Source organism: Nicotiana sylvestris, chromosome 6, assembly GCF_000393655.2.
Source record: "Nicotiana sylvestris chromosome 6, ASM39365v2, whole genome shotgun sequence".
Lineage (NCBI taxonomy): Eukaryota > Viridiplantae > Streptophyta > Magnoliopsida > Solanales > Solanaceae > Nicotiana > Nicotiana sylvestris.
This window is the reverse complement of record NC_091062.1, coordinates 84,118,902-84,140,212: the sequence shown is the minus strand read 5'-3', so window position 1 is coordinate 84,140,212 and position 21,311 is coordinate 84,118,902. Positions and strand designations below refer to the sequence as shown.

The following is a 21,311-nucleotide window of genomic DNA, read 5'->3' as shown; positions in this document are numbered from 1 at the left end:
ATAAAATTAGAAAAGTAAAAGAATCTAATATTTCATAAATTTTAGAGTTTTCAAAGAATTAAAGTTCCTACTTCCGGATTTTACTTTACAAAAATATTTTCTATAATTTTAATGTCCAACTGATCAGCTTGTGCCCATCTCGATTAGCTTGTGCCCATCTCGATTAATTCACTGGGTAGCACTATCCTCCATTAGCATTGGAACAAACAAATAAAATAATTTTGCTCACCAAAGTTTAAGCTTGACTGTTAAGCCACCCCCTTGGGGTCTATGTCAGAAAATAAAAGACTCATGTATTAGCTGCAGGATGTGATTCCAACAGGCATAGTGTATCATATACACAGATAAATAACAAATCTCTCAAGCTAAAATATCAGCTATCAGAATTTTTATCTAGAAAAAGAATCCTTATAACAAGAATCTCCAAACCAGAAAATTAAGAATATTGAGATGGACGTAAGCCTCACATAGTTGGACTCGGATTATGATGGAAGCTGGAAACACCCGAAAAACTATTGATGAGAATTATATATATATATATATATATATGGTTGAGCAATATGATAGATCAAGGCAATTCACGTCGTCTGGACTGGAAAAACTCATAATCTGGGTGCCTGTTTACAAGTGTTTCTGTACCACTCGTTCTCCCAGCTCGTGACATAAGAGATGCAGTCTGCTCTAATGTTTTTAGTCGATCTCGTAGAGCTGAACAAGGATCTGAATCCAAGGTCACTTCTTTCAGGTGGTCTGCAGAGTGCCTTGGCTGAAACCAGCATTCACCCTAGTTTCACCATTCATAAAAAAAGAAAGAAATACAATATCATCGTTGTGTATTTCATATCTACATGCGTGAATGACAACATGCCAGTGGACAAGTGTTGGGAACCAGAAAGGCATTGAAATAAGAGTTTGGTATTATAGTATCTATATAAATACTATTAATTGTGACTTAAACGCAATCAAAGGCAAAACTCAATGACTTGGCCGCATGTAGTGCTGAGTATACTGAGGCTGAGTTAACTATATACATAGTTCATAGTCTAAAGTTGCAGTTGCTTGATCTAAGTGAGCAAACGCTTAGTTTTCAATTGACTGCATTTAGCAAAATATGTTTCTTTCTTAGAAGACCTTTAAAGACTTATCGTGCCAGATTTCAGTAAGAAGAATCCCCATAGCTGTGCAAATTGTGCTGGTGCTTTGTTATAAATATATTTCTAATAAGTATCATTCTAAGCATAATGTTTTTATTCGTTATTATGTCAGGAAAGGGATCAATTTTCATTAACAAACTACTTCAGCATGTTCTGTGAAACTTTGTCGTTAAGGTAAAGAAAGCAGTGTAAATGCACATTTAGTACATCGACAATTTTGATTATGTCTATACATGGCCACTATCTGCAGTAACATGTAAAAGACCCATTGACGATCTCAGAATATCTATCTATCTATCTATCTATATATATATATATATATGTTATATAGGAAACTTTGATATCAAACCTGAGCATGGTAGCTCTGGAGGCCCACAACTGGAGAACTATGCAGGCATCCAAATGACGGGCTTCAAGTGTATGGCCTCTGCCAACATAATGGCCAAGCGAATGATAAGTCAAGAAAGCAGCACGCAAGTTACCGTTTGGTATCTTATAAATGGGGTACCATGCAACAGAAAACCTGCAAATACAAAAGTACCATTAGATCTACATAGAATTTTCCTCTACATTTATACTTTCACATACTTCTTTCCCGTATTTCCTTTTTCCAAAAAGTACCACAATCGTGCATTGCGTGCGCTTCACACATTCAAAAACTAAATACAATCATACTAGAAGCCTTTTCCATACTAACCGCGAATAAGGGTGCAGGTCAGGTAAGCGAGTGGACTGTAGGACGGATGGATCTCCATAAACTCCAGAACTTCAAGGCAAATTACCAGCAAAAAGTTCCTGAATCCTAAAGCAGAGAGTAGGAGAAAGTCATCTTAGCAACGAATTGATGTGCCTGACACAAACAATATGACTATCATCCAAACGATGGGCTAATGTTGCATAGTAGGAGGACATGGACTAGTCATCATATTTTTCCGAAGTTACCAAGATTAGTGATAAATTATACTGAATATATGAAACATCATTTACCACTGATTATAGGAGGACATCTCCTATAAATATTTTAACTTTGACCTACTTGTATGCAAAATTTACAGTGAAAAATTGAACATTACTTATAATGCTAACGAATAACAGCACTAAATTGATAAGAGACAACATAAGTACCACATACTTTTCAAATAAAGGTTTACGATTTTGAGGCTGTTCACGTTCGAAATATTCAAACAGAAGCTCCACATTATCATCAGACAACTTAAATTCAACTGGTGGTTGATGCAAATCTGAACTGCTGCACTCTGGAGATGAACTGGAGTCGGAGACAACATTCCTTTTTTGCAAAGAGCTTGAGTCCTCAACACGAGGTTGAGGTACAAGTACAGAAAATATAGTGCGAAGGTCCACCATAGGTGAACCCTCAGATATTTTATTTATCCCAGAGTCCACCACATCTATCGACCCCGGAGTTCCATTATCTTTATAGCTTGCATGAGTCCTATGGCACTTGAAGAGCTGAACGGCTGACAAAAGTGGAACAAAATATGCACTAAACTTAAGACTATCAATCCCACATTGTCTACAACTTCTATGATCCTCCGCTTTTACTTCTAAACCATAGCTCCCATGTTTCTCGTACCACTTCCACAAGTTCCCCAAAGAGACATTCGGTATCTCATGCCTGCATAGAGGTGCACCTTGACCACGGACACAAGCCTGACAAGTCCGGATATGTGGACACACAACTGGAGAGACAAAATAAAGAAGTTTCTCAAACTCAGCAACAGGATAGCCCTTACCCAACTCAATGGCTTCAGAGGCTAGTTGTGCCCTATGGGCCTCAGTCACTGCCCAACAAATGCTTTTGAAATCATTTTGAAGACTAGAAAATATACGGGCTTTATCTCCAGGAATCAACAACTTTGAAGAAACAGCATTCTTGTTGTGCTCCTCTGTAGTAGTACACGTGTTACAATTTCTCAACTTCTTAAACTGAGTAACACCCGGTAAAACTTTTATATTTTCTAAACTTTGAGCTGCATTTATTACCACGTTCAGAGAAGACGAACTAGGAGGTTGACATTTAGAAGCTAGTTGCTCAGTTGGGTTGTGGAAGTTCGCTGATCTACATAACAAGTTCAAACCATCCTCCACCATTTTATTATCTACACTGGAAACAGAAATTGGGACTGGGACATCTCCCCTTGCCTCCATGTTACAGGAACAAGGATTTGAATATGGTTGGGAAGAAACATAATGAACATTCTTTTTCTGATATCTAATCTTAAGATTACTAGTCTCAGTACGAGAATCTGCAGCACTTCCCAAGGTTTTTGCCCCAGCTATTCGGCCAGCTGCACCATTTGACTGCATAGTACAATTCAAACAAGCTCCATTGACAGGAGATCCTTTCCCATACTTACTTTCGTGATCCTGTAGGGAACCTGGACTCTTATTTCTACTCAGGTCCGTCAGAAATTTGATTTTTTCCTGATCTGTAAATGCTGATTTCGATGATAAAATAACATTAACAAAAATAGGAAGCTTTGTTTTCAAGGTATCATCATTTAACCCATTATGAACCTGCGAGAAGTCTGAGTTTTTCAAGTCACAGTTGCTTACACTAGCGTCCTTTTTCTGAATTCTTTGCCATATATGCTGATAGTTTTCCTTCCCAGAGTGACTATTCAGGTTTCCAGCACTGTTAGCTGCATAGATATTTGAATTAGTTGGCACTTTCCCGAAGGACTTATCACTCTTTTGTGGCATGTGTACGTTACTACAACCGTTTTTCCTCTCAGCACGGCTACACGATTCACTAACAGTGTTTGAGATTTCTCCAGTGGAAGAAATGTATCTTCTGGCTATAAGAAAGAATGTTAGTAGAACATGAGATATCGCTCAGTCGTTTACCATGAAGTAAATAACATATTAGCAGAACATTCTTTCCTTCAAGTCCAAGCTAGTCAGAGTGGTTGTCTCGCTCAATTGCAACTCTTGATCAGTGAATTTGTAATTAAAGTTGAGAGCTCCATTAGGCAATAAAATAATAAAGTGAAGCTTGTAAGAGAAGTTTCAGATAGAGAGAAAAACATGTCTAACGAGAAACCACCAACAAAGATTTATTCCACCAATGATTGTGATCTCACAGATCAATTTCAGGAGAAACAAGGAACAACTAAAGTTAAAATGATACAGAAGAGGAAAACTGGACGAATTTTATGGTTTCATAGGTTACTTAATACTGAAACTAAACAATGCGATAGATGCTCAATATCGTGGTATCAGAGCTTAAGCTATTGCATTATCTTTGTAAGCAATTACCATAAAAATATTACTAGTTCAATAACAGTAAGTCATGCCAGCAGGAGCTGGAGACAGAATTATTGGAAGCTTGAACTGTATATTGGAGACAATTCAATCATTGAACAATACAATGAAAGAAAAGAAATTGGAGGATAGACTTTACAAGTGAATTTCCAACTTAACTTTTCAGGATAATGAATGAAAAATCAATACAAAAAGAGAAGAACCCAATGAACACTTTGTATACGGGTAAAAACTGGGGCTGACACACACCCCAATTTCCCGGTGGGTCAAACGAAGCAAGGACGTGACTACATGGGATCAGAATGGAAGCCGGGAATTTCTCGTACTAAGCCCCGAACGGAGTGCTCGCCGTCGGGCCTGATAAGACAACACTTCCCCGAACCCCGAACGAGCTCCGAGACCTCGGAAAGCATGGCAACGGTTGCACACGACTAACAAAGGGACGTGATATCCGCACCCCACTAGTTATCAAGGCGCAAATCTTGCCTGAAGTCGGCAGCGGATCAGTAATTGACGATAAAGGAGGATTTTTACCTTTTTTTAGAATTGTACTAGGGATGTAACTCTCCTACTATATAAAGGGAAAGTTTTTTCTTTAATAAGATATGGCAACACGCATATCAAGGCAATACATACTTGTTTCTTTGCTTCCTAGCTATTGAAAGTTCTTATTTTAATTGTTGTTCTTCATATATATATTTGGCTTCAAATTAATGGTCCGGTCGAGGACAAAACTATTGTTCAGCTTAAATCCGAGTCCGGCTTTAACGTCACAATTGGTTTGGTTATTCATTTTATCTTTAACTCATTTATCTAACATTCTTGATTATTTATGTTGAATCTATCCACACATCCTTAAAACCGCATATAAATTCAATTGTTATCTGTTTTAAGGGTTAACACACTTCCTTACTGCAGAGAGTAAAAACAGAACACCAACAAATATATGCAAAACATTCAAGTCAGCTTTAATCACTACCTTTGGATAATTACAATTAAACAATCACATTCAGTAAACAAAAACAACCAAAAAAGAGAAAGGCAAAAAGAAATACTGCAAATGTAAGTAGCTTTAATCCAACCACGCAGCGGCGGATGTAGCCTTAGTGCTAAAAGCGACAAAATTTCAAAAAATACTAGATTATAAACCCGTAATTTAAAAAGTATAATGAGTTCAGTGCAAAGAATTTTAAAGTTAAAATCCTGAATCTTACCACAAACATTATAACCCATAATGAACTATATATTCTACTACTATTTATAAGCCCATAACCAAAATTACATAAAAAAGAGCAATAAAAGAACAAAGTAAGTCAAGATTCTATACTTGAGGAGCTGAATTGGTGTGATTTTGTAAGTCAAGGAACAATCCTTTCAATTTTTGTAACCTCTCATGATTAAGGGTAACAAACGATAGAATAATTAAGCACATAGAGAAAAAAGCAACGAACTAGTCCACTTCTTCTTAATTAATTAACTTCTTGCTTTTCTGTTTTTGGGCCTTTACATATTTTTTGTTCAATAAACGACACAAACGCACGTACATACTAAGATTTGAGTACGAATAGAAGTTACAAAATCAAACCACCATAAATTTCAAGAATTATGCATGCAAAAACACGTGTTTAATTAACAAAGTAGTAGTTAGTACCTCTCTGTTTCGTTTTATTTTTTTTTTCCTGGGTATTTTTGCTCCCCACTAGGGCTGGGTCGGCGGGGGAAGGGAGGAGGAGACAGACGACAGGACTGAAACTTTGGTCTGTGTGTGTCAAACGTTTGTTCGTAATGTACGATGACAGGACTTGAGGAATATGGAGTTTGTATTTGTACTTTGCCAGTGTCCTAAAGAAGTAGCCAATGCTTCTTTTTGTAATTACGTTAACTTCCTCTCTACTTTGTCTTTATCACAAGGACTTTCTTTATTTTGAAAATTGAAAATTTGTTGCAAAAAGTTTTTCAGTTTTTGACAAAATTATTCTCAACCAAACGCCAAAGTAAAAAAATTAAGAAAAAATTGAAAACCTTTTCTTTCTTATAAGATGAGTATTGTGGTAAAATTGTTTACCTTGACATGTTTTTACCCTAAAATCGGACAACAATTGAATTTATACGCGGTTTTAAGGACATGTGTTATAATTTAGTACAAATTAAGAAGAAGAAATTAATATTGATATTAACGATGAAAGAAATAATGCAAATCACACGAATTGAACAGCCTTGGCCCTCGAGTTCAGTCACCCTTGAACCAAATATGTTTCAACTTGCTTATGAACAGAATAACAAGATAATGAAAGCTAGAAAATGACAGTATGTTGTTTAGTATTGCATGAATATGATATGGTTTACAAATTATCATATCCCTCTTTATATAGTAGGGGAGTCCTACTCTAGATGCAATTCTATATGAGGTAAGAAATCTCATGATTGGCTAATTAATCGACCTCTTCTTGATACGTGTCGGGAGTCATGCCGTGATCCTCGCCCGATTGTGGATGTTTCGACTTTCCGTTATTTGGCTCAGTAAGCTTCTTTCGGTCTCTATCTTGTTCGGTCTCGATCTCAATCTTGATCGGTCTCAGGGCCACGAGCTCGGCAACCTAAGTTTGCATCATGGTTCGATATAACGATATAACTCGAGGATGAACCTCGGCCCATCATGTTCCAGTCTCGATCAGTCATATAAAAAGGGCAAGCACGGTGCTTGACCGTATACAACATGCATGAGATCAGTATCGTTGGGTTTTACTACATAGTACCTACTCAGTATGGTGCAAACATACTAGTGAATTTCAAAATTTGTATTAAAATAAAATAGAAGACACGAATAGGTAGATTTTATCAACCTAGAATGTACCAGTTGTAATGTTTGCATTCTTTTTCCTTCTTGAATATCGCTAATATAATCAAAACTCAACCCAAGTGCATGACTGTTTTTGTCAATATTGACATACAGATGTATAGAATTAACGAAGCAAGAACCAAGAAAAGGCAAAATTCTAGATTAACCAGCCTGAGGACAAATGCAACAGGAGAAGTTGTTTCATTTTAACTGCCAAAAAGACTATAAATGGTCATAGAAAACTTAAACCTAGTAGTTTCTTTCTCTTTAAAGTGAATTCAACAATTCTTCCTCGGCCCACTCTTAACTATTAACTTGGGATTTCACCCTAGATGCTAAAATAAGGGATAACAAACTGACAACGAATCCCGCCACTTGAAAAATAGACACAGTTTCTACTGCTTAAGGAAAAAAGTAACTCCAGGATAGGTGTAAATACACATTACATGATCAAACTAGGCCTCAAATCTCCGGAAAAGCAACCTCCAACTATCTTGTTTACTCTTGAACTCAGCTGAAAAATAATATTTAGGTCTCACAAGACTCCCAGAATCTTTACATAATACACACAAAAAAATAACTCAAGTTCTGTTCAAAACAAATAAATCAATCTGGATATATCTTACTAATGGATCAAAACCGATCTTTTCTTTTACGTGCTGTGTATTTGCTATCTGGAGGAACTGCGTTCCCTTTTTTCCTCATCTGTTCTTTCTTCTTCAGAACCCAATCCCTCCCTTTGCCTTTCTTGTTCAATTTTTGCTTTTTTCTAGGTCTACGCCGGTCAGATATGCAAACCTGCAGGGCAGGGTGAAATGAAAAAAACGGGATGATCAAAGATAGCAACAGAAGATAGAGAAGAAAAGATAGTAACAGGAGTAAATAAAAAGAATAGATGGTAAGGAGGAGAAGAGCCATTGGTTCGCTTCAGCGCAGTTAGTCAGTTGCCCTTGAATTACTTACTGTCTGGTTTTCTTCATCCTCGCTGCTGTCTTCATCAGAGCAACTCCCTCCATCTTCACCCTTTCCCTCTGGAGTAGTGGTGCTGAGAGACGGTGGACCACAAGTCAGAACTAAGTATTCTTTCCTCCTTTTAGAACTGTGACAAAGAAAGAACATGCAACCTTGTGTTAGGACTGCAACCAAATAAAAAAGAATTGAACTTTCACTTGAAAATGCATTGTAGTCATATCCTGGGAAGTGAAGAAAACTTGCACTAAGTCTAAGATTCGACAGATAATTTAAAAGATATACAACGTTTCAGAAGTAGTTACAAAGGAAGTAGAGAAAATACTCAGATTTAGAAACTGTCAAATGAAATGTAGACACAATCGGGTAAAAATAAAATCCTAGTATTTTGCAGAAAAGGAATGACTTTTACTTAATCCTTACACACTAACCCATCCCTTGCAAATTGTTAGGAGGGAGATTAGTAAGATTCATCTGGCATGGATGCTGAGCACGAGAGATGTATTGGGAAGTTCAGAGGAGGAAAACCTGATGGTCGCAAGAGCCAGCGTGTGGTTAATAAGTGTTCATCTGCTTTAATTGTTGCTGCTTCTAAACTATATCGTTTCAGATATATTGAAAGGTAACAACTAAGAAAGGAACACTAAAAAAATTAAGCTATAACTAGAAGGAAAAAACTGCAACTTAGATGTATAAAACTTCCGTTTAGACATGCCAGGTCAACCATTGAGGAATGAGCTGGCACTCAGGTCAACCAATGCTAATTTCAAAACTATTACACAATGAAATTAGAAAACGAAAATGACAGCAAAACAAGTTTATAAGCGTCTTCCTAACCTGTGTGGGTAGTCAACAACTATTCCTCCAGAAAATCCAGCTCGCATGGCAAAACCCAGAATCAGTTCCCGCTGAGCAAGATTTTCAGGATAGATCTGGAGTACTGCTCTTGCTCCCCTTCCCAAACTTCTATACAAGGAACCAAAGAATGCCCTGAGGAGTTATGAGCAAAATTCATACTACTTAGATAGCTAGAAGGAGAATGATTTATTCTACTACAATGACATCGTAAATACTTAAACAGGTTAATATGCACAATTTACCAACTAACAATAAGAACGAAATTTTCTACTTACTTCAATCTTATCCGAGGTTCATGAGAAGATTTGTCAGCGTTGCACAACCACTGCTTGGGAAAATTATGTACATCAGAAGTTCAGAACTGATAAGCACTAATGTGTTAAGAGGCTATATAAATTGGTACATACTGATTTTTTATGAGGAGAAATCATTAAATACTGATAATTCACCAAAAAAATCTAAAGTTGATTCATACAGGAACCGAATGAAGTCATAATCAGAAAACATATGCAAAGGAGATGATGAGAACGAAGTTAACAGCAAGCCGTGACTCTTGAAAGTAATGCACAGGCTAAATATTTTCATATCAAATGCACAGAATTGATTATGAAGAATCAAACAATAACATTCCATACATGATTCTAAATTGTCAAGTTCCGGCTGATAACTATCACCATTATCAACTCGGTAAAACTGAAGATCTCAACAAAGAAGAGAAAAAGATACCTGCACAGCTGAGACACTGATGGCACCATCCAGAACACCAGGTCGAAGCCCTAAGCCCTACGATAGATGCAACCAATCATTTGTGGTATTCCATATAAGAACAGGTTGCAAGAAAAATAGCAGGTACAAATTTGATTTATCCATTCTTTGACAACTTGTAACATCTTTATCAACACAAGTTTTATCAAGAGCAATGAGAAAAATAATTATTTTACAAGAAGGTACTAAATTTCAAAGAACAAAGATTAGTACAACTCAGTTTATAGTAATCTCAATTGCATACTCGATCACCAAGATAGGCAGCCACATTTCACTATCTTTCATCTTATCCGTCTTTTAGCAAAAAAGAAAAAGAAAAAAGGACCTTGCAAGCAAATCATGCAAATGACTAAGAATATGGCAACAATGCCTTTGCCTTGAAAATCCCAAGCATACACCATAGTTATAGGTAGATAATTGTTTCACATTATATAAGAGGGAAGAAATGTACATGGGCTGATATTGGTGCAAAACACCACCTAATAAATAGGTATATATACTATGAGATATGAAATTGTGGATATCCAGCTCTCAATTCGAGAGTAGCATTACAATGCGTAAACTTGTAAGCTAAACATCATCACTTGATATCTTCGAAACAGAGAAGAAAGATATATCACCCAAAATGGGCTATCATACTTAGAGACTTATGGGAAGAGCTGAAGGTGTGCTTCCATGAATTGGTAAATTGTAACATTTTTTGATAGGTTCATTAGCATGCTTAATGTTTTCACGAGACTCTACCACAGTATTTCCCTTTTTTTTTTTTTTTTGCACTTTGAGATTTCTCAACCGATAAGACATGTACTCTGGGTGGTGGAGCATGTACCTGTCTTGACAATTTTAAAGGAGTTACAGCCCTGGCAATAGGAATATAGAATAATAACAAGGTGCATACAATCACAATTGAGAGTAGGATGAAGCAATCATTCAGAAGAAACTAAGTGACCTACCTGACCCATGTCACCCAGAATTAGATCACCCTCAACCTCACGCTCCAATGCAATATCTAGAAAATGAAAACCACTATTTAGCAGTCCAATAACGGTTATAGCAAGATCAAAGTTATTTACTCGTACATGAAGAAATTTACGAACCAAGCATTGATTCTGATATATCCCAACCAAGCCACTGGTGTCCATGCTCAGTGAGTGTCTCCCCACTTAGACCTGATCCACAACCTTTGAAAAGCAAGAAAGAACGAAACATCACTCTTTTTTTTCTTTGAGTTTTTCTACAACTGAATAAGGTGAAATAAGCATGAAATCTCAAACTAAACAATTGAAAATGCAAAAAGGAACGTCTTTCTTTTGAAAATAAAGCTGTAGGATCCATGAGTACAACAATTCCAGATATTACAGCCATTCAAGTGTTGAGGATGATCTAATCTACCCAACTAAACTCAGAAGCACACAAACCAAACCTGGCTACTATATATCTTTACACCAGTAAACATTAAGGCACTTTCTCATTCTACAGTATAAAAGGCCAATCAAGCACTTTGTGCTATTGTGATTGTTCAACAATTTAAAAAGGCTAAACACTTGGGTTTTTCCGATTTAAGTTAAACCTTTAAAACTTTCTTCACATAGGATGAGTGAACACCTTGTAAATTTGTTCCTTTCTTCTTCTTCCCTAATCACTATACCCATAAGCGTTGAATAAGCTTTACTATACACGAGAAGGACCAACCATGCTTGGACAAGTATAGGATAATAGGAGATTTTCTCAGCTTGGCTACCTTCTCCTATTTACTACAATATCAATATAAAAAAAAGAGGGACAGCCCGGTGCATAAGGCACCCTGCATTCACGCATGGCCCGCGGAAGGGCCGCACCTCAAGGGTGTGATGTAGACAGTCTACCCTAATGCAAGCACTAGTGGCTGCTTCCACCGCTCGAACACTAGTCCTATCAAACTATCTTTAAGTGCAACATGAAGCTCAGAATGCTCTTTACAAGTATTTCACGCCTTAGCAATTAAGATAAGAAATTAAAATGAATAACCTGTAAAACATGATTCAATTATTCCTTTACCCTTACTATGCTCATATATCAACTAAAAAGATTCCATTCTGTTTCTTTTCATTCACAAATATCAAATTAATGCTAAATCCAGCCCATCGAATTCACATATATTACATTTACAAAAAGTTTCAGCTAAATACTCATAAATATACATACATACCAATATCAAGAAGTAATCTTGGGATGCCATCATCTGGCAAAGCAAGAAGCTCCAATGCTCTCTCAGAAAGTTGTGTCTTTCAGAAAATACAAACAAACGTCAGAAGCATCCTACGCCATATAACTTTATTGGCAGCACGTGCGGGCACATCCATTATGCTTTCTTATATAGTTGAAATATTTTTAAAATATATACTTTTACAAATTAAGCGCCTACTATTAGGAAGTTATACTCCCTATATCCCATTTTATGTGACACAATTTTCTTTTTAGTCTATCCCGAAAAGAATGACACATTCTATATTTAAAAACATTAACTTAAAATTTCATTTTACACTTAAGAAGATAATTATTATCACACAAATGTCAATGGGTTGTTTTAAACCACAAATTTCAAAAGTCTATATTTCTTTCTTAAACTCAATGACAATCAAACAGCGTCACGTTTTGTGCTATTTCAACACATTGAATTAACATCCTAAATGCGCCTCGGGCTGTAGCACTATGAATATACCATTAAAAAGACAAAATAATAGGCTACATACCTGTATGTCGATAATTCGAGAAGATGAGGTGTACTTGCGAGCTTCATCGTCGTTGTAGAAAATTTCTGGCGGTGCTAGAAGTTCTGGTCTTGACATTTTTGTGAGTTGAGGGAAGCTAATTTGCTTCCCCTTTTTCCGAAGAAGAAAGGCCTACAATTTCTCTGTTAAACCCTAGTAAAGCCCTGGCGAAATTAAGGGGAAATATCGATTTGTTCCCCGTAGTTCAGAATTATGTCCAATATTTGCCCCTTTCTTTTCATTATGTCCTATTACCCTGTTGATAAATATTTTTTTATTTATCAAAATAAATAATAAGGCTACGTTGGATTCTCACTAGATTGAATATGTTTATCGGTTTTTAGAGAAAAAATTTCGCTTTCCTAAAATGCATATTATATTCAGGGACGGCGTTGGTGGGGCGAGGGTGAGACTTAACGTGCAAAAATTTAAACCTGCTTCACCCAACTCCGTGTAGCATTTTTCCTGCTTTCAATTGTCACGATCCAAATTAAGATGCCGTGATCGCACTAGTCTCTAAAGCTAAGTAAGCCTAACAAATATGTGAAATAACTGAAATAACAACGAAATATATATATATATATGTAACTGAAAAATGTCGCTCGACATGTACAAGTAAAATCTACAACTTAGAATATAAACAATTTCCAAACCCCGGTAGTTACAAGTCACAAACTCTAAGGAAGTACTAAATGTCTCTATACATGCGTCTAAGAGAACAAAGAAAAAACAACATGATAAGGATAGAGAGGGACTCCGAGGTCTGCAGACGCTGGCAGATATACCTTGAAGTCTCCAAGCAACAGCACACACTCTTCTAATATCGGGGTTGGTAGGATGTACCTGGGTATGCACAAAATATGTGCAGAAGCGTAGTATGAGTATACCACAACGGTACCCACTATGTGCCAAGTCTAACCTCGATAGAATAGTGACGAGGTTAGATCAAGGCCCTATTGAAATATAAGAAATAAGGCAGAAGTGAAATGATAGCAACAACAGCGGGTTAATGAAATAATAAGAATGTACAAAAAGGCAATAGCTCGGGAAAACAAGAAGACAATTACAACACGTAAGGAAAAGAACATCTTACAAGTTAAGGAACAACAACAACAACAAATAACACAGCAAAAAGAAGAAATCAAAAAGGACGCTCCCGAGGTACCGCCTCGTAGTCTCAAAAGTAAATATCTCACAACGGCACGATAGAAACCTCGTGCTACAATCTCACTCCGCACGGAAGAAACCTCGTGCCAATAACACACCGCATGGAAAAACACCTCGTGCCAATAATACTCCGTACGAAAGAAACCTCGTACCAGTAACACTCCGCACGGAAGAAACCTCGTGCCAATAACACACCGCGCGGAAGAAACCTCATGCCAATCACACTCCGCATGGAAGAAACCTCGTGCAAATCACACTCCGCACAAAAGAAACCTCGTGCAAATAACACACCACACGGAAGAAACCTCGTGCCTATACCAAACAATCATCACAATAAGAATCACTAAAATCAACACGTAATAAATACAACAATAATATTACAAGCAAGAAAATCCTACAATTAAAGCACAAATACGGAATCAAGGAATAACAGGTAAATCAACTAAGCATGTTGTATAAATTGCAACTAAGAGATGAAACACGTAGACATGTGAAATTAGGCTAAACATGAATACTATACATGCTAGAATAACTCATTTAAGGTATAAAAAGGAGATTACTTAGCAAAAACCGGATTTCCAATATTTAGCCCGTGTACGCACTCGTCACTTTGCGTACACGGCACTGACATATCACAATTGTTACAACAGTACCAAATTCAAAGGGGATCCCCCCCCCCCACAAGGTTAGACAAGTATCTTACCTCAAACCAAGCTCAATCAGTCAATAAGAATGCCTTTCCCTCGATTTTCCCACTCCGAACGGCCCAAATCTAGGTAAAAACAATTATATACTATAAATATAACTATAAGAAACTAATCTAATTAATGAAATCAAAACTTTAATAGGAAATTAGAAAATTGCCCCAAAAAGTCGACCTGGACCCACACTCGGAATCGGGTAAAAACCATAAAATCCAAACACCCGTTCAACCACGAGATCACCCATACCGAAATTACTCAAATTCGATACCAAAATCTCGATCAAAACCTCAAAACTTGGTCTAAGAACTTTCCTCTATTTTTTCCAAATTTTCACCCCAAATCACTAATTTAATGATTAAATTAAAGACATAATCATGGAAATTAACCAAAACTAGGTAAGAATCACTTACCCCAAACACCCACATGAAAATCTCTCCAAGAATTACCTCCCACCGAGCTCCCAAATTAATTTTTGTGTTATGAACTCAAACCCTCGTTTTTGAACAATTAAATCTGCCTAGGTGTTTCCTTCTTCGCGAACGCAGAAGCTCCCTCGCGTTCATGAAGCACAAAAATGCTACTGCTCAAAAACTTCTTACGCGAACGTAATGATCACAGACCCCAGACCTTCGCGAACGCGGAGCCTCCCACGCGAACACGTAGGCCAAGCGTGAGGTCCACCCCTTTGCCACTCTTCTTCATGAACGTGTGGGCTCATACGCGAATGCGAAGAGCATTCCTCACCTTCCACCCAGAACCTCTTCGCGAATGCGAGACCCCTCTCGTGAATGCACTAAAGGAAACCATCATCAGAATCATTAGTGATTTCATCAATTTAACAAGTCCCGAAATATTCCAAACATGATCCAAAACACACCCGAGGCCCCCGGGATCTCAACCAACTATACCAACAAGTCCTAAAATATCATACAAATTTAGTTGAGCCTTCAAATAACATTAAACACTGCTAAAGCTACGAATCGCGCATTGATTAAAGCCTAATGAACTAAGGAAATTCCAATTTCTACAAACGATGCCGAAAATCTATCAAATCACGTCCGATTGACCTCAAATTTTGCACACAAGTCACATTTGACATTACGGACCTACTCCAACTTTCGAAATCAGAATCCGACCTCGATATCAAAAGGTCCACTCCTGGTTAAATTTCCCAAAAACTTTCCAATTTTCCAACTTTCGCCAATTAACGATGAAATTACCTACGGACCTCCAAATCAACAATCGAACACACTCCTAAGACCAAAATCACCATACGGAGATATTGGAACTGACGAAACTCCATTCCATAGTCTTCTTCACACAAGTCAAATTATGGCCAACTCTTACAATTCAAACTTCAAACTTAGGGACTATGTGTCGCATACCACTCCAAAACTCTCCCGAACATGACGCCAAGCACCCCGGCAAGTACAATAACCACAAAATGAAATAGATGTAGCAATAAATAGGGGATCGGGGCTAACACCTAAAGTGGTGAAAAGATGAGGGTAACAGTTGCGCATATCATGCCTGGTCTCCCAAGTCGCCTCCTTGACTGGCTGACCCCTTCATTAAACCTTCATTGAAGCAATGTTTTTTTACCTCAACTTTTAGACCTGTCTGTCCAAGATGACCACCGGCTCCTCAAAATAAGACAAATCCTTTTCCAACTAGACTGAGCTAAAATCTAACACATGGGACGGATCGATGCGGTACTTCTAGAGCATAGAAACATGGAATACTGGATGAACTCCTGATAGACTGGGAAGGCAAGGCAAGCTCATAAGAAACCTCCCCAACTCGATGCAACACCTCGAACAGGCCAATAAACCTTGGGCTCATCTTGCCCTTCTTCCCAAATCTTGTAACACCCTTCATGGGCAAAACCCGGAGCAAGACCCGCTCCCCAACCATGAATGCAACATCGCAAATGCTCTGATCTGCATAACTCTTCTGTCTGGATTGGGCTATACGAAGTCGATCCCGAGTCAATTTAACCTTCTCCAAAGCATCCTGAACAAAGTCTATACCCAATAGCCTAGCCTCGCCCGGCTCGAACCAACCCACTGGGGACCGACACCGTATACCATACAAAGCCTCATACGGGGCCATCTGAATGCCCGACTGATAGTTGTTGTTGTAGGCAAACTCCGCAAGTGGTAAGAACTGATCCTAAGAACCCCAAACTCCATCACACATGCACGGAGCATATCCTCTAATATCTGAATAGTGCGCTCGAACTGCCCGTCCGTCTGAGGGTGAAATGATATGCTCAACTCAACCCGAGTACCTAACTTATGTTGTACGCCCCTCCAGAACTGTAGTGTAAACTGCATGCCCCGGTTAGAGATGATAGATACCGGCATGCCATGAAACCTGACAATCTCACGGATATAAACTCGAGCCAGCTGCATAGTCATCACTCGTAAGAAATGGGCCGACTTGGTCAACCTATCCACAATTACCCAAGCTGCATCAAACTTTCTCTAAGTCCGTGGAAGCCAAACAACAAAATCCATAGCGATCCACTCTCATTTCCAATCTGGAATCTCTAGCTTCTGAAGCAATCCACTTGGTTGCTGATGCTCAAACTTCACATGCTGACAGTTTAGGCACCAAGCTACATACTTTACTATGTCCTTCTTCATTCTCCTCCACCAATAATGCCGCCTTAAGTCCTGATACATCTTTGCGGTACCTGGATGAATGGAGTACCGCGAACTGTGAGCCTCTTGGAGAATCAACTCACGCAAACCATCTACATTGGGTACACATAGCCTGCCCTGCATCCTCAATGCATCGTCATCTCCAATAGTGACCTCCTTTGCATCATCGTGCTGAACCGTGTTCTTAAGGACTAGCAGATGGGGGTCATCAAACTGACTCTCCCTGATACAATCATAAAGAAAAGACTGAGAACAACACAAGCCAAAACTGGGCTCAGACCGGAAACATCCAATTTGAAAAACTAGTTGGCCAAGGCCTAAATATCCAAGACTAAAGGCCTCTCTGCTAACGATAGATATGCTAAGCTACCCAAACTCTCCGCCTTGTGACTCAAGGCATCGGCCACCATATTGGCTTTCCTAGGATGATAGAGAATGGTGTGTCATAATCCTTAAGCAATTTCAACCACCTACGCAAGTTAAAATCATTCTGTTTGAACAAATGCTGCAGACTCCAGTGATCGTTGTAGATCTCATAAGGGACACCGTACAAATATCCGCCAAATCTTCAAGGCATGAAAAATAGCTACTAATTCAAGGTCATGCACAGGATAGTTCTTCTCATACACCTTCAGTTGTCTAGACATGTAGGCAATCACCCTACCGTCCTGCATCAACACCGCACCGAGACCAATACACAACGCATCATAATATACAGTATAAGACCCTGAACCTATAGGCAAAGCAGTCTTTAACTTTTGAAATCTCTCCTCACACTCATTTGTCCACTTAAATGGAGCACCCTTCTGGGTCAGCCTGGTCTAGGTGCTGCAATAGATGAGAAATCCTCTACAAATTGACAGTAATACCCTGCTAAACCAAGAAAACTACGGATCTCCATAGCTGAGGACGGTCTGGGCCAACTCTGCACTGCTTCAACCTTCTTCGGATCCACCTTGATCCCCTCACTCAACAGCCACTAAATCTATCTAGAATTCACACTTTAAATTTTTTGCATATAACTTGTTTTCTCTCAGAGTCTAGAACACAGTCCTCAAGTGATGCTCATGATCCTCCCGACTTTGAGAGTATACCAGAATGTCATCAATAAACACAATAATGAATGAGTCAAGATAGGGCCGAAATACACTATGCATCAAATGCATGAATGTCGCTGGGCCTTGGTCAGCCCAAATGACATAACAAGGAACTCGTAGTGATCATACCTAGTCATGAAAGCAGTCTTCGGGATGTCTGGCTCCGGAATCTTCAACTGATGATAGCCTGAACGCAAGCCAATTTTGGAAAACACTCTAGCACCTTATAACTGACCAAATAGATCATCAATACAAGGTAATGGATACATGTTCTTCATTGTAACTTTTTTCAACTGGCGGTAATTAATACACAAGCACATAGAACCATCATTTTTCTTCACAAACAAGAGTGAAGCACCCCAAGGCGACACACTGGACTAAATGAAGCCCTTATCAAGCAACTCCTGTAACTGCTCCTTTAACTCCTTCAACTCAGGCGGAACAATGTGATATGAAAGAGTAGAGATGGGTTGAGTGCTTAGTAACAAATCAATACCAAAGTCTATGTCCCTATTGGGTGGCATGCCCGGAAGGTCCGCTGAAAATACATCTGGATAATACTACCAGAACTGACTCAACAGTAGGGGTATCAATACTGACAGCTCTCACATAAGCTAGATATGCATCACACCCCTTCTCAACCATTCGTTGAGCCCTTAGAAATGAAATAACTCGGCTAGGAGTATAATCTAAGGTACCTCTCCACTCTAACCGTAGTAATCCTGGTATAACCAACGTCACTGTCTTGGCGTGACAATCAAGAATAATATAATGGGGCAACAACTAGTCCATGCCCAAAATAATATCAAAGTCTACCAGACTTCGTAATAATAAATTAGCTTTGGTCTCTAAATACCTAAGAACAACCAAACACGATCGAGACACACGGTCAATAATAGAATCTCCCACAAGTGTAGACATATAGATAGGAGAACTCAAAGAATCACGAGATACACCCAAATACGGAGCAAAATAACATGACACATAGGAATAAGTAGAGACTGGGTCAAATAAGACTGATGCATCTCTATGGAAGACCGGAACAATACATGTAATGACAGAGTCGGATGCAACTACCTCTGTCCGAGCAGGAAAAACATAATATTTGGCGTGGCCTCCCCCTATAGGGCAACCTCTACCTGCTCGACCTCCACCTCGAGCTGGCTGAGTATGTGGAGTGGCAGCGAGTGCTGTAACCATAACATGAGGACCCAGTGGAGTACGCAGAGTCTGAGTAGTCTGTGGAGGTGCACCCCTCCTAAGTCTAGGGCAATCCCTCACCATATGGCGAGTGTCGCCACACTCAAAATAAGCCCTCAGAGGATGTGGCTGGCTCGGGCCAGGTCGGCTGGACTGACCATTTAAAGCACCCCATGCAGGAGGTGCGCTAGACACTGGCGGTGCATAATAAGGAGTCTAGGGCGTAGGAGTAGCTAGAATACAACTGGCGGCTGGAAGTGCTGAATGAATAGGGCGACTCACATAGCCCCTACCATGACGAGCTGCAGCTAGGAAATGAGTACCACTATAAGTGTCAGACTCTCGAGACCTCTTAGCCTCTCTATCCTCTCTCTCCCGAATTAGCATACCCTCCAATCTCCTAGCAATCCCCACTACTTGCTGGTATGTGATATCCATCTCCAACTCTCGGTCCATGCTAAATCTAATATTGGGGTTGAGCCTCTCGATGAACCAACGGACCCACTCTCTAATAGTAGCAACCAAGGCAGGTGCATGCCTAGCCAAATAGCTGAATCGAACTGCATACTCCGACACGGTCATAGAACCCTAGCACAACTGCTCAAACTCTGCACACCATACATCTCTAAGACTCTAGGGAGCATACTCCCGCAAGAACATATCCGAGAACTAAGTCCAAGTGAGTGAAGCTTCCTCGACCGGACTACCCAACTCATATGCACGCCAGCACTAATAAGCCGCTCCCCTAAGCTAGAACGCAGTGAAAGAAACCCCACTAGACTCCGCTCTATCTATGGTACGGAGGATACGGTGGCACTTATCAAGAAAACCCTGGGCATCCTATGACGCCAAGCCACTGAAAGTAGGAGGGTGGTATTTCTTGTACCTCTCGAGCCTGCGCTGCTCCTCCTAAGAAACTGCCGCCCTAGCCTCAGGCTGAACTAGGGCTATCGGCTGTACTAGTATAACATCTAGAACCTGGTCGACCTAAACCCACTGCTTAAGGGTGCGGGTGGCGGGAGTCTATGCTCCTCCCCCGGCCTGAGATGTGGCAGGAGCAAGTGGGATCAACCCTACCTGAGCTAAAGTGCCGAACATGCTCAGAAACTGGGTAAGGGTCTCCTAAAGAGCTGGTGCAGTAACAGGCATCTCAGGTGCCTGCGTTCCGACTAGAGCTACTGGCGGCTCCTTTATAGCAGCTCGTGTGGGTGCTCTAATTGCACCACGTGGACGCCTTTGACCTCTACCCCGGCCCAGCCTCTCACGGCTCCAGTAGAGGGCGCGGGTGTCTGGTCATCTGATCCGAGTGTACATGTCCTCACCATCTTTGAGAGAATAGAAAGATAGAAGTTTAAAATCCCAAAGTCAACAATTTCGTACGATAAAGAATCAAAGAAGTGAAATTTTTCTAAAAGTTCCATAACCTCCTGAAGATAAGTACAGATGTCTGAAAATTTTCTAACAGTTCCATAGGCTCTCGAAGATAAGTACAGACATCTCTGTACCGATCCGCGAGACTATTAAATCCACTTGTGACTCATAACACCTATGAACCTAGAGCTCTGATACCAACTTGTCAAGACCCAAATTTTTCTCCGTAAGATGTCGTGATGTCACCTAGTCTCTAAAACTAGGTAAGCCTAACAAATGTGCGGAATAACTGAATAATAACTTAAATAACGACAAAACTCAACATCAAAAGATATATATATATATATATATATATATATATATATATATATAAAACTGAAAACTGCCGCTCGATATGTACAAGTAAAATCTACAACTCATAGTATAAACAATTCCCAAAACCAGATAGTTACATGTCACAAACTCTAAGGAAGTATTAAATGACTC

General features: G+C 39.2%; 2 protein-coding genes across 2 annotated transcripts; both read right to left on the bottom strand.

Moving 5' to 3' along the window:
- Positions 1-271: 271 nt before the first annotated feature.
- Positions 272-6,255, bottom strand: LOC104226948 (uncharacterized). The gene is made up of 5 exons (XM_009779060.2): positions 6,091-6,255; positions 2,287-3,973; positions 1,852-1,956; positions 1,504-1,677; positions 272-784 (listed from the first exon to the last, which is right to left on the bottom strand). Exons 2-3 carry the CDS (start codon positions 3,876-3,878, stop codon positions 1,923-1,925), a joined length of 1,626 nt encoding a protein of 541 aa, XP_009777362.1. The 5' UTR covers positions 3,879-3,973; positions 6,091-6,255; the 3' UTR covers positions 272-784; positions 1,504-1,677; positions 1,852-1,922.
- Positions 6,256-7,653: 1,398 nt separating this feature from the next.
- On the bottom strand, positions 7,654-12,855 carry LOC104226947 (18S rRNA (guanine-N(7))-methyltransferase RID2-like). Its single transcript, XM_009779059.2, has 9 exons — positions 12,603-12,855; positions 12,059-12,134; positions 10,968-11,051; positions 10,824-10,879; positions 9,832-9,888; positions 9,381-9,430; positions 9,085-9,237; positions 8,242-8,377; positions 7,654-8,076 (listed from the first exon to the last, which is right to left on the bottom strand). Exons 1-9 carry the CDS (start codon positions 12,696-12,698, stop codon positions 7,912-7,914), a joined length of 873 nt encoding a protein of 290 aa, XP_009777361.1. The 5' UTR covers positions 12,699-12,855; the 3' UTR covers positions 7,654-7,911.
- Between the last annotated feature and the right edge of the window lie 8,456 nt (positions 12,856-21,311).